At 36.3% G+C, this 16012-nt stretch overlaps 1 protein-coding gene across 6 annotated transcripts; it reads right to left on the bottom strand.

Annotated features, from left to right (window-relative positions):
* Window positions 1–5645: 5645 nt before the first annotated feature.
* Window positions 5646–15516, bottom strand: LOC140793072 (pentatricopeptide repeat-containing protein At2g22410, mitochondrial-like). 6 transcript variants are annotated; one of them, XM_073144431.1, is made up of 6 exons: window positions 13718–15516; window positions 11940–12006; window positions 8053–8108; window positions 7598–7947; window positions 7171–7274; window positions 5646–5901 (listed from the first exon to the last, which is right to left on the bottom strand). In XM_073144431.1, exon 1 carries the CDS (start codon window positions 15493–15495, stop codon window positions 13864–13866), a length of 1632 nt encoding a protein of 543 aa, XP_073000532.1. In that variant the 5' UTR covers window positions 15496–15516; the 3' UTR covers window positions 5646–5901; window positions 7171–7274; window positions 7598–7947; window positions 8053–8108; window positions 11940–12006; window positions 13718–13863. The 6 variants fall into 6 exon arrangements, with proteins under 6 accessions (XP_073000532.1, XP_073000531.1, XP_073000534.1 ...); XM_073144430.1 differs by having other exon boundaries at window positions 7598–8108; XM_073144433.1 differs by lacking the exon at window positions 8053–8108 and having other exon boundaries at window positions 7598–7699.
* Window positions 15517–16012: the final 496 nt, after the last annotated feature.

Below are 16012 nucleotides of genomic sequence, written 5' to 3'. Positions count from 1 at the left end.
AATTTCAAAATGAATTAGATATGTGATAAAAATGTTTGGCAGAGATAAATTATTAAAAGCTTGAATTTAGACCACTGGTTGCTGATTCATTGTAGTTTTTGTGAAATAACAAAAATATGTTTTGTTTTTTATTCACCAAAATAGGCCTCACCACAAATTTATTTACCCAAATAGTTTATCTCTCAAAGTTAACATAAAAAAGAGTAAGTTGTAGATGCATCAATTGTTACCTCATAATCTCAAAGGAAAAATGCAGAAGTCGTCAGTATTTTATGTGAGTTGTAACCGATTAAAAATTTAACTATTCTACAAGTAAAACAATGAACTCCTCACACTTTATTCTTATTAAAACATGTACCAAAAAAGAGAAGATTATCCTTTGATTTGCTCTATGTTACTTCACTAAACTATAGAAATTTATCATGCACCATAACAAACTAGATAAAATATTAAATTTAATTGTGCCAACCTAGCCCTAAAAAGAATAAAATAAAATAAATATAAATAAAAGATATTAGATTAAAATTATTTAGGCACAATGTGATCGTCCTCGTGCCTATGGAGCCATGGTAGGCTTTGGGGACACCACGCCCACCCAGCTAGCTAGTTAGGGTGGACCCCTCCATCGTCGCACCCGCCGCCACCCTCCATCGACTTCCGCCACTACCTCTCTCTCTCTCTCTCAAATTTCTTCCGTCAGATTCTTATCACCATCCCTGGAACTGCCACCACCATCGAGCAGTGTCGATGAGCCTCCTCCCTCATCCTCTCCCTTCTTCTCTTCTTCTCTTCTTCTCTTCTCCTCTCTCTCCCCTTTTTGGGCTCGGGTTCACTAAAATCGAGCCGCCGAAGAGAGGCAAATGACTAGCTAGTAAGAAGCAATTAATCCCTTCCCGACCGGCCCGGCTTCTCTCTCATCTTCTCTTCTCTTTCCTCTTCTCTTCTTCTCCTTCTCCCTATTTTTCTCCTTCTTTCTTTCCTTCCCTTTTTATTCTCCTCTCTCTACTAATATTGTGCTTGCAAACACTCTCCTTTTCTTTTAATTATTAATTTTATTATTATAAATTAGATTTAATTAGATAATTAATTATTTTAAATAATTATACTCACCAACATAATTATTAGCAAAGTATGATAAGCATAATAATTAACTAATTGTAATTATTATTTATCTATAGCTTATATTAGGTTAATATGTACAACCTTATTAATAAAACTGATATATATATATATATATATTGAAAAAAAAATTAAAATTTACATGAATACTTAGGTATGCTCTTTTATCAATTGAAAAAGACGCTATCGATAATAATATGTAGAAAATAAAGCTTGAAAAAGACGATCGCAAATATAAAAAATTTTATGTGGAAAAACCTAAAATCGGATAAAAACCACATATCCAAATTTGGATCAAAACTAATCACTAAAATCTGTAGCAGTTTATAAGAAGTTTATAGATCACCTGCAAATTCTCATGACTCAATCTATACTAACTTTGCTGACTAGACCTGCGACACACGACACACTGCTTCTGGTGATAGATTTCTAAACCTCAGTGACCCTCGAGGTTGATCCTTCTGTCTTAATGACCATCGAGACATAGTTCTTTCAAATCAAATATAGATGCATTGAGATAAGAATAATTCAGCACGTTCCATCTAAAGCTGAGAATTGATCTTTAAATAGCCTCCAAAAGATGATCTCTAGATTAATACTAGATGGTCCTTTATCCTAGGGTTAGACTAAACCCTTTTATATTCTTAGAGATAAGATAAATAAATATCTCTTAAATATCTCTTAGAGATAAGATATCTCTTTAAAGATTCTCTATGGGTTTTCTTAGAGATAAGATAAATATCTCTTAGAGATAAAGCTAAATCTAAGTCAAATCAAATCTCACATAACTCTAGAAATTGCAAATTACACCAGTGTATTCGAACGCGGCTAATTATGTTTGAACATGATGATTTGAAGTGTGAACACGCTGTGAATGACCAAATATGAACCTCTATATATGTGAACGCCACCACCTCTGTATTTGTGAACAGTTGCGGGTTGCGTTCGGCCAAAACAAGCTCTATATATGTGTGACGCTTGCAAGGTGCATCGGCCCAAGTGTGTTCGAACACCCTGTTCAAATAGTAGACTAAATAGTTGAATGCAGAGTGCCTATTTCTATGTCTTTAGGTAAAATTTCATATTTCTTTAACTATCATAACACAGTTTAAGCACTTCAATAACAATTCTAAAATCATTTCAAATATTTTGATTTTAAAATTAATTTTTCACTTCAATATTCTTCATCAAATATCTCATATATTGTATGTATGCTCATATATAAAATTTAAACACATTATATAAATACAAGTTATATTTTGAAATACAATTTGCCAATTACATAAATATAAATAAACCTAACAATCTCCCCTTTTAGTAATTTGTGACAAAACATAATTTTCTAAAATACAAAGTGTCTACTCATAATAATGTATACATCCTAATAGAGCATAGCACAAGTTATCTTTGCTATAAAAATCCTGCACAAATTCAATACTCATACCAAGTGAAATGCATATGAGGCTATAAAAAAATTAAGCAACATGATCATCGACCCAAAGGTTTCGATGAGGATGGGGTCTCTGTTGAGGACTAGTCTTGTATTATAACTATCTTTAATAATTTCTAACAAAACCTTTAGGCCGATGATCATGTTGATACTGTCTTTCTTAGTCACTAGCCACCCTCCCTCTACTGCCTTTCTTGAGTGGTCGGTCACATGTGAGGAGATCAAAAAGGCTTTGTGGGCCATGCCCTCTAACGAGGCTCTTTTTGGGTTTGGAAAACCTTGTGGGTGGTTGCTAACAAAATCAAGGAAATAAAGTATTCGGTGGGGAATGGTAACCTGACTAGTGTTTTACATGATCCTTTAGGATGGGTGAAAACGGGGGTCGGATTAACTCTGACTTGACATGCTATCCAACTTGATTCAGATTGAATTTGGATAAAATAATTTCTATCCGATTTAGATATAGATTCAGATACGAATAGAATTTTTGGAAAAAATTCGGATATGAGTCGGATATAATTTTCGGATTGGGATACATATATTAGATATCTATTTACCTGCATATTTTTTTGAATAATTTACAGCTTTTAGTTTGCTTATTTAAATAATGAATATTGATATTATTACTAATGATGTGTTATATATTATTTGTAGAGATAAATTTCTCTAATTTAATATATATTTGACATACAAAATTTTTTTTTTATAAAACTCTTAATATTTTTGTGTTAAATTATACCTAAATAAAATATCATAATTCATTTAAAATTCGATCAACATCTGTTTAAGATCTGATCCTTTATTCGAAAATTATCCGTATTTGTTTAGTTTGGATATGGTTTTAAAGTTTGCTATACGTCTAGTATCTATATCCAAATCCGTATTCAAACTAAAAATATGGATCCGGATATGGATTGAGTATTATCCGGTCTGCATCTGATCCGTTTTCACCTTACTCCTTGGTGACCACCATCTCTCTGTCGAACACACCTACCTATGTTAACTATGCCAATTTGTCGACATAAATCATTGTTAGTGATTTGCGGGTAAATGGCCAATAGAATGAACGCTACCTCATGGAAAATTTTGGCACCAAGATCTGTACCTCTATCACTAACCTAATGGTGAGTTCTTTGGAAGATAGATGGACCTAGTGGCCTAACAACAAAGGGAAGGCCAATGCTAAGGCCATCTACTCCTTCTTTAGTACAAAGACTAACCAACTTGGGCCCGAATGGATGGCCCTTTGAAAATTAAGAGTCAATTCTCGGGTCAAGGCTTTTACATGGAAAGTCCAATGGAGAAGGATTCTTATTAAAACTCTCATCTATAATTTACACATTGGGTCGGCTGACATGTGCCTAATGTGTTGAAGTTTGGGAATCCATTGCCCATAATCTTAGGGCAGCCTTCACCTTGGATTGCAACTGGCTGCATTTTGACTAGTCTCACTTGGGGGGATGACTAGGGAAAGTTTAAGCCTATTATAGCCTTTACTATTTGAATGATCTAGAAGGCTCGAAACAAACTTTGCTTTGACTCAGTTAAAACAAAGGTTGAGCACTCTATTTGGCTGGCCTTTCACATGGCCATGGAGTATTTTGACAAGGGTGGGGTCAAGAAACTAGCTACTAGACCTAGGGTTGGACTTGAGAACTAGACTTCCCCGACAATTGGTTTCATTAAAATTAATTTTGACAATTCCTGGAACCCTTGATCACTTACTAGGCAACCCAACCAGCTAAAGTGGGCTCAGCCCTTGAAATAGAGGTTGAAACTCTCCTTAAAGCTGTCAGTACTGCTCGCCACAACCTACACATGCTATTTTTGAAGGAGACTCTATTGTTGTCATCACAACTATCAACAACACTAAAGACATTCCATAATGCATTCGTAACTACATCCCCCTATGCAAGTTGATATGTCAATCCTTGATTTCCTTTTCTTTTGTGCATGCATATAGAGTCTATAATATGGTAATCAATTGGGCTACTTGTTTTGGTAGGCTTCACACTTTTGACGCTCTAGGAGAGGACATTGACTATTTGCCATCGGAGCTAATTATTATTGCTTTTGCTGACTCCCCGAGTCCCTTGAATCTGGGGTAGCCATTCTCTAATACATAGGTGATCTCACAGTTCTCCTTTAATCAAAAATAGAAAACACAATAGCAGTGATTGGGCTAGGTCATTGATTAGGGCCATCTACCATGATTAGGTTGTTGATGAAATCGAGCAGATTTATCTGCTCCAATATGAGAGAGAGAACAAATAAACTAGTGTGGAAGACCACCAAATCAGGAAATTTCTCAATCAAATTACCTTACATATTGCTAGTTAATGGACATTGGATGTGCTTAACTGTTGATTGCAGTAGAGTAAAATTTTGATAATGGTTTTGGTCAAGTTCTGCGGTCATCACGAGAGTCAATGTTCTCAAGTGGCCCTGTCTCTCGGGGGCTATCCTGATCTAAGGAGATTTGAAAAGAATTATGTTGGGGTTGGACGTGAGCTGTCCATTCTATAACGAGGTGGAAGAATGGGTGAAGCACCTCTTTGAGGGTTGCCATTTCACTGGAGTAGTGTGGGTTGCGTGCTCATGGTCGTTGACAATTAAAATTGAACCTAATTAAGTGGGTTTAAAGTTGAAGCAACTTAGCCCTCTCTCCCCTACCAGATGGATTATGGGCTTAACTCAATTTGGATTGTATGAAACGCTCACAACAAATTGGTGTTCCAAAATATGAAGCCTGATGTGGTGGACCTGGTAAGGTGGTTTTATGAGTGAATGCTTTTTAACTACTGTGTGAGGGCAGTTTTGTTTTTCTTCCACAGCTAATACCAACGAGAAAGGTGTCTTATTTTGTAACGAAAAACGTCTTCTAATTACAAAAAAAATGCTGGTGTATAAATTCTCCTTATTTTTTCTTCTTGAACTACTTGATTTAAACATGATATAGTTATCTATTGAGTTGTCTGACACATTACTCTTCTTTAGATATTTGATTACAGGGAGTACTTTCTCCCCTTTCTTCTTTTGTTCCCTTTGCCAGATTTCATCTTTAGAGACAAACTGCTTGTTGGTTCCGAAGAGCTTTCATGAAATTAAAATAACAAGACAATTAACCTTAAAATTAACATCGAGCTGACATACATTAGCAAAGCAAGAAATCTGACGGTTAAGATGTCAAAAACAAGGTTAATAGGGTATTGAATATGACGGTGTACCCAAACAAGGCACAAATTCCAATCCAAAACCAACGCCTCTCTGTAAACAAGCTGTAATCCTTCAATACTGTATCACCTAATGGATCATTTGTGTTCTGCAACTTTCTGCAATAATCATAAGTAATAGTACCTTATTAGTAACACATATAACTTCTAAAACACTTTTCATATAACGAAAGTAACATGATATTCTGTCAGTAAGATAATCATTAGAGTCTATGCATAGAAATAAGCTTGATCGCAGACATTCTTGCTTATAATTTATATCCATGTTAACTGTATCTTTTATCAGGGTGCAATGCACGCACTCTCAAAGAAAACATCTGTTGTTCCTCCAACGGAGATAAGCAAGAAAGATAATGGTTTTGTCATAACGAATTTTCTTCCATCACACATTGTTTTAAGAATGTTAGTCTTGCAGCAGATTTTACAACTTAATATTATTAGTTCAAGAATTACGGCACTTGTTTGAAATCCTATAAGGTGGCATGGTTGTGGAATATCTTCCATAGTTTAGCTATGCCCATTTTTTAAACTTGCATAAGAAAACTAATATCAGTTTAGATGATTATAGTGTTTGGTTGTAAACTAGTACTTGTATAATAATTACATTTGATGTGGTATAAAAAATTAATAAATTTAAGAGATATTTCAGCAAATGACAAACACTCTTTATAGTAGATGGATAAGGAGAGAAAAAAAGAAGAGAGAAAATGATTGAAGTAATAGATTGTTGAAATAATGCTTGACGGAAAATAATAATTAGATTTTGTTGCTAAATATAAAATATTGGATGGAATAGGAGAGGAAAAAAGAGTAGGTATTAGTAAATTAGTATTGAGATAAAGTATTGTTTGGTTACTATACTAGCAACGAACTTCATAAAACTAGAATAAGCTGGTGTTAATACCCTAAAAACTAATCATAATATTTCTAAATAGCATGTCTCACATAGATTTGAGCTTCTAAAATACAATATAATTGAGCCTTCATTTATGGTTTCTAAACTCATGCTAGGAAGAACTCGCAATGATTCTGACGAGGAGGCAATAACAAGCATTAGATTTTCTATAAGCTGCATTTAAGGTCTCAATATGGCATAGTTATATAATAAGTATGTTTTTCAATCAGTGATTCTAGAGAAATAGGAAGTTTTACAAAATCAGACTCCCCAAGCGACTTCATAAGTTTGAGTTAAACGATTGATTAATAAAGAAAGTAAGATTGCTCTCCCTAATTAGCAAAAGCAAAATATCAAGGTAATACATGTGAAACTCACATGTTTCAAGAATAAAATTTTTTAAAGATGAGAAAACATAATCGGATACCATTGGGAGATGTATGAACATCAGTTGCTTGTAGATGCACCATTACCTTGTCCCAATAATGACCAAGGAATTCATTAATTGAAATAGCTTTTTGGGCATTCATCAAAGGCGGGATCCGATAGCACCAAATACAAAAGCCTGGGGTGCTATCTGCGATAAATGAAGGAAAGAATCATTAGAAGAAACCAGAAGTACATAAACAAGAAAGAAAATACTCATGGAGTGTCTTTAAAGAAAGTTCAACATACGGAAATGATAAATCATCCAAGAATCATGACAACCAATATGGCAAAGCATCCAAAGATGTTTGAAAGTATCATATTTCAACCCAAAGATGCTATCACATGAAAAAGAGCTAAAAAGCAACAGAAATTGTGGAAGGAATCTGCAGATTAATATACCAAAATGACACTCCAATGTCAAGCTTCTTTGCACTTACAATATAACAACCGGAAACATAGTTAAGTTGTTACCTTGTAAATTGTGGATCATAGCCAACCATATGATACATAACTAGTGCTCACATCCCAGGTTCCATAAGTGAAGTTGAAATGCTTAAAATCCAAGAAGGAAGTCTGTATGTCCAGGGATTTAAGTCATGAGATATCTAATGAAACCGTAGCTGGAATTAAGATCTCATTCAATGAGAAAGATAGCAAATATCTGGAGTTCATTTTTTATCCTATATGGATGAAACCACATAATATGTAATTAGCACCCACTTCCCTGATTCTACAAGAGAAGTTGGAATGCCTAAGATCCAAGAAGGAAGTGTGTTAAGTCCACAGCAGATAGAAGTGCAAGTCCCTGGGATTGTGAAGCACTGTAAGCTTTGTAATTAGTGACAACTTCTTTGAAGCCATTAAACAGAATCATTGTTATTGCAAAATATAGTGCCCGAAGATGGATTCCATCGTCTATTGTATACCGGTGGATTGTTGATCGAAAAAACACTATCATTGTGATTAGAGCAACTAACAGAAGCTGTAAAAAGAGACAACATGAGTCACATTACTCAAATATAGAATACTTCTATATGGTTAAATTAAAATTATTGAGACTATCTCAGACTAGATGTCCATAACAAAAAACTGTAACATTGTTCCACATGCCATATTAATGATCCTGATGAAATTCTAATATGCACATCAGGCTGAAGTTTTTGTTACAAGATTTAGATTATACTGAAGTTCAAAGGTTCATTGTTTAGAATTCTGGCCATATCAGACAAACACAAAAGCACCGATTAAAGCGGAAGCATTGATCCTAACATGAAATTAGCAAAAAGGCCATTGATAAGCTGCAGAAACCAAATGAGTTTTAAGGGGAAAAAAAATTTATTCATTTGGTTCACACTGATTTCCCTGTAATTTTTAGCACTTGGCATGACAGACAACCTATTACAGGCAATTTATACTATAATCATATATAGTGTAACCATATGATTATGCAAACATCCAACATCAATTGTTAAGCATCTTTAATAAATCCATCGACAAATAAATCTGCTTCATCAGCAAAAATTGTAAGAACTAGAAAAAAATTTCTTGGAGTGCACGTGCACACCCTTCACCCTCTCCCTCACCGTCTCGTAATGAGGCGGCCGCAAGTTTTTTGGCCAAATCCAACTCAAAATCAAAATTCAGATTCTATCTATAAATAAAAACCCTAAATCCCTTCTCTCCCTTACCTGAGCCCACTTCTTCCCTCTCATTTCTTCTTTCTTTCTTTCTTTATCGTCGGAGTCACATTATGGGATCAGACCATCAGAGCATCGTCGGAGCAATCGGAGACCACCATGCAACTCGTAAGTCAGCACTCTCCCACCTCACAAATTTAATTTAAGTTTAATGAGTTAAAATAGAAATACCTAAAATTGTTGGGTGTTGCGGTTTCATCAGCAAATCGGGCCGATCGACGGCTTTGGGTTTGTTGTAGAAATCGATTCCATGGATGCCAACTACGGAATAGGGTCATTAGCTGTCGTTAGCGGCTTCTCCTTCACCTTGTGTGGCCAGTGTGGTTGCGTGGGTGGCAGAGACCTTGCGATGCGGTCGGTGGACCGTCAACTACGATGATTGCCGATGGTTTCTCCCTCTCTTTTTCTTTCTCCTTCTCTTCTCTTCTCTTCGATCTTCTTGAGGAAGAAGATAAGGTTGGGCTCGGGGTCAACCCGAGCTAACCTGATTTAATTGAGTTTGGGTCTAGATTTCATATCCAACAGACCCGACCCAAATAAATAAGCTATGGGCTGCGATTTAGCCTGTAGCCCAGTCCATATATATAATATATTAGTGTGTTTGGGCCTTAAGCCCAAACCATTTATTGGTTTTTGTATAAGCTGAGCCAGCCCCACAGCCCAACCATTTAGATTTAATCTAGCCCATTTGAGTAATCCAATAAGTTTTAAATTTCAGATATCATGATATTGGTTAAATTAAAATATGTTATTTATGCATTATTAAAGATGGTGATTTTTCCTAGTGCGTGGACTAGAGATTTCAGTCAATTGACTTAGGCTCAGGTGAGTAGATTTACTCACATATTTCTTCGTCTTATATTTCATATTTTTTATTAGATCATGTATTTCTCTGTGTGCAAATTAATTATCATATTTCAGTGTGCAATTTAATTATTATATTTCTGTTTCTGTGTGCAAAATATATAATTCAATGTATTGCTATACTTCGTGCAAAATAACAATTTTAATAAATAGAAAAACCTAACTGATATTTAGTATGACTTAGAGAATAATCTCGGTATAGATTATTTGTGACATTTCGTAGACTCAAATTTATTTGGAAGTCTAAGAAAATATCTTATTTTAGATCACTGCGGTAACTTTCTTAGCTGACTTTGGTAGGGTTAGAAAATAGTCTTAAGTTAGATCGAAAGATTTTCTAAGATGACTCTAATTTCTCTCAATGGTTAGTGAAAAAGATAGAGTGCATTTGTCACATAGTGACACCTGCTAGTGGCCCTTAGGGAAAGAGATAGGGTGCATTTATTATAAAACGACATCTCTTATTAACTATAATTGGATCAGGTATGAGAAAAAGACTCTAGTGTTATCTTGAGGTGACTTCTAATTAATTTTGATCCACAAGGCATTAACCTAATTGAGACATGTTATTATTATTATTATTATTATTATTATTAAGAAAAATTCAGTATATTGGAACTAAGCATGTTATGAAATATGACTTACTTTGTTATTATTTGTGTCGTTATTACTATTAATATAAGCATGCTTAGTGAAATTGTCATTTATTTCAAGTTATGTTTATAGATTCGGATTTATTTGGCTTTTGAGTGGATTCCACTCACTGAACTATACTTGTTAGCTCATGGGATCCAAATTAACGTGGCGACTGAACGAGATGCACCGAAGCCCCACCTACACTTATAATCTATCATTTTTTATCTTTCAATTCTTTATTCTTTATGTTTTAAACTATTTGTTAACTTAGTTTGATTAGAGACACATTAGTGATAACATTAGTTATTTCCATTATTATTGGATTAAATTTATCGAAGTCAGATTTTCATATTAATTCTTGTCATTGTGGACTTAGAAAATTAATTTAGGTTTCGTGTATTTCAAGCAAGGTTCCAAAAATCGGTATCGGGATCGGGATCGGCCGTCCAGAAAAACGATACGTATCGGCCGCCTATATCGGATCGGACTATTTTAATTAAATAAAATTCTAAATATTATTAAAAATGTTGAGAAATTTCTAAAAATTTCAAAAAAATTATAAGAAAATAAGAAATAATAATTACTTACATATAAAGCCTAAAAAATAAAAATCTCTCTTCCTCCCTCTCTTCTTTCCTATTCCTAACTGTTAGTCTGAAATATTCATTCTCTCCCATACTTTTTTTTCCTATCTTTCTCTCTCTCTCTCTCTTTCTCACTCTTTTTTTTAATCTTTCCCTCTCCCTCACCTTCTCTTCATTTTTTTTTCTCTCTCTCACCCTATTTTTTTTTAATCTCTCTCTCTCTTTCTCTCTCTCTCTCTCTCTATGTGACAGCTGTTGCAGCTATCACAGCAGCTGACAGCTGCCTGCTGCAGGCCGAAACCAGCCGATCCCGATCCGTTTCGGCCGATCCCACTCGAGATCGGCGAAAACTAGAATCCTTGATTTCAAGTATATTGAGGTAGACGGCCAGTCATGATTCTGATTTTAGGTCGTGACAAAAGCTGACAGGTTAAGTTAGCCTTGAGAAGCTTAAACCTCTTTACACCATAGTTAGAAGTTGAAACCGCGATATGACTAATCTCTGCTATATGGAATAGCCAACTACTCGGACAATCTCTTGCCAAACATATGTAAGAACACTTGTTTGTGATGGTCTCTCACAGGCAATTGTAGTTGGAGATATTCATCACGATTAAGTTAAGTTTTTCACCAAATATTCTAGAGCAACATACATTATAAATAATAGTTGTGCTTATAACCTGACTATGTAGTGAGCCCTGAGGAGGGTAAAACAGAAGATATACATACCTTCATCTATAAGAAGCATCCTTTATTCAAGAGAACTAGTGTTGGAATTCAAAAGGAAAGAAAGGGAAAATAGAAATCTCTTTCAGCAACTTACAGTTAAAGTCATAGCTATATTTTGGCCTAATAGTCACCGTCCAAATTAATCAGTTTGTAGCATGAAAGATGTGACATCAAAGAAGTAAAAGAGGTACTAATAAATGAAAAGTGAGATGCTTCAAGGCTTAATTACAGACATTAGCTCCAGCACAAGAAATCACAAGGATCCAACAGTAAGATTAGACTCAAATAAAAGAAGAAACTTACCTGATTAATATCACTGGGTGAGCATATGTATCTCATATTCTCATCTATTGATCCCTCCTTGGTAGGCCTGCAAAGAGATATATCCAATAACAATTTAATTTCCAAGTTAACCTAATCCAAATTCCAAAGTAAATTTATCACAAAGTACATTTCTGCAACCATGACTTAAAGATAATCCAAAATAAAAGAAATATATACTTTTATTTAAAAAAAAACTTTCTACAACCACTCAAGCACCTGCGGATAATGAAAATCATTTTCTTATGGAAACAAATTTAGGGAACCATCTTGACTTTCAATAAAAGGACTGCCGGACAGAAGCATAACATGGCAAGTTGCATTGACTTATTGTGACCACATTATGTTATTGAAAATTGAAAACAGATAGCTGCTTAGGCTAAGTGTCTAAGGCCACTTTTGGCCCAGGCATCATCTTCGAGCATACAAGGCATAGATCGTTTAGAGATCATTACGCATTTGCTATCAATGGAACCATGAAGGAACTTTCCAGATGTCGCGTTTGATTTCTGCGGGGCTATGCCATAATCGCAAGTGATTTACAGTGCCAACAGCTACTATCCGTAGTTCATACATTGCAGGAAGTAAAATAAATAGGGTAATTACATTTAGACCATGTAAAATAAATAGCCCAAAACACTCTGTCAGTACTCAGTAGGAAGTATGTCACTTTTATGGAGATTATCAGACTTGAGAGGTGGAAGTAAGCTTTGGTCCTTGCCACCTATGGCAGCATCTTAATTAGCCAACTAATCCACAATCACTGCAACTAAACCCCTGTCCCTCTCCAGGTGCTACTAGCAAATTATACAACGTCAATTTCATCGATGAAACCCTGAAGGAAGATCATCTGATTGAGATAACTTGCATCAAGTTCTTGTGGAGGGTCTCCTGGATAAGAAGCTATCATGAGTTCATTAGCGGACACTACTGAAACGGGCAATTAAATTTGTCATTGGCATCTTCTGATGTAAACAGACCATCCTTCTCCTTTTGAACTATCATGCATGAACTACGGAAAGAGATGCTTAACTTGCAAAGGAACATAGCTTTCAACCTTATAGTGATGAAATGGAGATGGGTGGGCCAGAGACCCGGGAAGGTGAAAGAGAGGACAAAAGGCCTCAAGGCTGGATACTAGCTTGCTTCCATATGAAAACAGTAACTTGGGAGTATAACTCAGGCTAACCGTCACTTGGGTAACATCGCTTCCATTTTTCCTTTTTCTCATCATAAGATAATCCCATAATTTACCTAGACACCACATATTGAGTTTGATGAGTCATAATGCTCAAAAAGTTACGGCATGTTAGGAAATCTCGAAGTGCATCAGATCATCAAATACAATCCTCCTTTGACAATTCTAATGACTCTAAGTAGCATCAGATTGATAAAAAGTTCTATAACATTTATGAATTCAAAAACATTCAAATGCAAATAGTCTATTATCATTACTAGACATTCATCCATGTATATATCTCACATATAAATATTATCTGCATATGTCCTTAACTCCTTATAAAGAATTCCAATGGTTTCAAGTTATGGATATTTTGACAATTGTAAACTTCAAAATCATAATACTCCATCTAATTCACAAACAAATCTTAAAGACAAACGGCCTCACACTACTTTTGATATCTTGATTGATGGTCACGATTGCCTAGTTGAAGTATTTATATTTTGACCAAACCATCATTTGACCCTTCTACTACATTTAAAGAAGCAAGATGAAACAACAAGCGGGGCCCAAAGTGTACCTGATATGTTTATCGGCTCTTGTGAAAATGAATCATTCTAGTATGGAATCTCATCTATCAATAGAGTAGCTAGTTCCACCCGCTATGGTTTCATAGAACGAGGAGAAAGAATCACACACTCACAAGTGATGTTAGCTCACTCTTGATCAGAAATGTACATTGTCTCCATGTCGGTCCTCAGTCCAACTATATCCAGGGAGTTTTAAAGGTATTTTTTCCCTCATCGTTTTTCTAATTCTTGCAGCAGAATTCCACTGTTCTCTTTCTGCATATATACTTGAAAGCAATATATAGTTCCCAGTATTTTCGGGTTCCAACTTAAAGAGCTCACTTGCAACACTCTCTGCAATCTCAACATTGTTGTAGGTCTTACAAGCTGCTAATAGTGCCCCAAGAGCCCCGGGGTGAGGCCCCATTGGCATCTTTTGTATCATTTTGTGAGCTTCTTCAAGCCTCCCTGCTCGACCTAGCATGTCTGTCAAGCAAGCATAGTGGTCAGCCTGATGCTCCATCCCATAGTCATGCACCATTGCTTCCCAAAACTCAATCCCCTTCTCAACAAACCCTCCATGGCTGCAGGCACTTAGCACACCAATGAACGTAATAGGATCAGGCACAATTTCCTCACTTTGCATCCTATCAAAGATCTCAAGTGCCTCCTTTGCATGCCCATGAGATGCAAGCCCATTGATGAGAGCAGTATATGAGTAAGCATCAGGACAAGGGATCTGCTCAAAAAATCGGAAGGCTTCACCAACATTGCCACACTTAGCGTTCATGTCCACCAGAGCAGTGAGAACACGCTCATTCTTCTCGATCTTCTTCCAATCCACATAAGCACCAACCCAATTTGCCAACTCCGCACTCCCCAACTGTGCAGCCGCAGAAATAACACCAACCATCATAGCAGCATCTGGTTCAATCCCCTCTGCTTCCATCTCACGAAACAGTGCAAGTGCCTCCCTCGGCTTCCCACACTGTGAATACCCATGTATCATCACAGTCCAAGAGACCAAATTCTTCTCCCGCATCCCTTCAAACAACACCCGAGCAGCATCCACAGACCCAATTTTACAATACCCAACTATCATCACGGACCATGAGACTGAATTCCTGACAGGCATCCTATCAAACACCTCCTGCGCAGATACCAAATCCCCAGCATTAACATACCCGACCACCATTGCATTCCATGATATCACATTCCTCTCAGGCATTTCATCAAACAATGCATGTGCGACATCCATATCAACCCCAACCCGCGCATGAGCACCAAGAAGGGAATTATAGCTGACAACATCTCTAAGCGGCATTTCGCCGAACGCTTTGTGGGCGAGTGGGAGGTCACGGCATTTGCCATACATGTCGACAAGGGCGTTAGCAACAGGGAGGAAGGGTAGGAGGCCGGAGCGGAAGGCGAAAGAGTGGAGGGCGGAGCCGAGGGGAAGGTCGGACAGGGCGGCTGCGGAGTTGAGGACGAAAGGGAGGGTGAAGTGGTTGGGGGCGAGGGAGGAGCGGGTGATAAGAAGGAAGAGGCGGAGGGAGAGAGAGGGAGACTTGGTGGAGAAGAGGCGGATGGCGCGGTTGAAGAGGGAGAGGAGGCGGTTGGTGGCGAGGAGGTGGGAGCGGAGGATGTGGGCGTGGATTTGGTTGAGTTGGAGGTGGGAGAAGGAAGAGCGGGAGGAGAGGAGGGACGAAAGTTGGGTGAGTCGGTTGCTGAGCTTGTTAACGGCGGGAGTGGTATCCGAGTGGTGAACTCGTTGAGGAGAGGGGCTCATCACAGTATTGGTAATGGTATGCTCTTCTATGCATGACAGTGAGAGGATGATAATATTTATATTAATTTTCTAATATACTCTGCTGTTCTCTTCCGAGTTTAAAATATTTTAATAACCTCAAAGAGTTTTATATTTTTAGATAAAGATAAGCGTGACATGATTTAAATATAAAAATATCATATTAATTAATCAACTATTCTAATAATTTTAGTAGTTAGTGAATGATAATTTTTATATTTATTTTGTAACAAAACATAGATGGGTCAAAAACAAAGGTGGTGTTTAAATGTTGTTTAGGGTAGGGTAAAACTCTTAATTTTATTTTTCGTGCTTGAATCTGGTGCATTTATATGGATACAGATGGTTTGAGTGTTTGATTGTGAAACATGGGTATTAGTGTAATCATTCCTCTGATAAGACTTACATTTTAAATTTAAAGGTTGTTAAAACTAGAATAAGAAGTAAACCAAAATAATATTATTAATATTAACCTTCTCTTCCGCTATTTTTTGTTATG

The sequence above is a fragment of the Typha latifolia genome, chromosome 7 (genome assembly GCF_019914945.1).
Source record: "Typha latifolia isolate L0001 chromosome 7, TyphaL0001v2, whole genome shotgun sequence".
NCBI classification, from domain to species: domain Eukaryota; kingdom Viridiplantae; phylum Streptophyta; class Magnoliopsida; order Poales; family Typhaceae; genus Typha; species Typha latifolia.
The sequence above is the reverse complement of the archived record's forward strand: the minus strand, read 5'-3'. Positions and strand labels throughout refer to the sequence as shown.

What these genes read in the sequence shown, in the direction of transcription:
- LOC140793072 (XM_073144430.1), bottom strand. Translation starts at nt 15,495, where the DNA reads ATGAGCCCCTCTCCTCAACGAGTTCACCACTCGGATACCACTCCCGCC.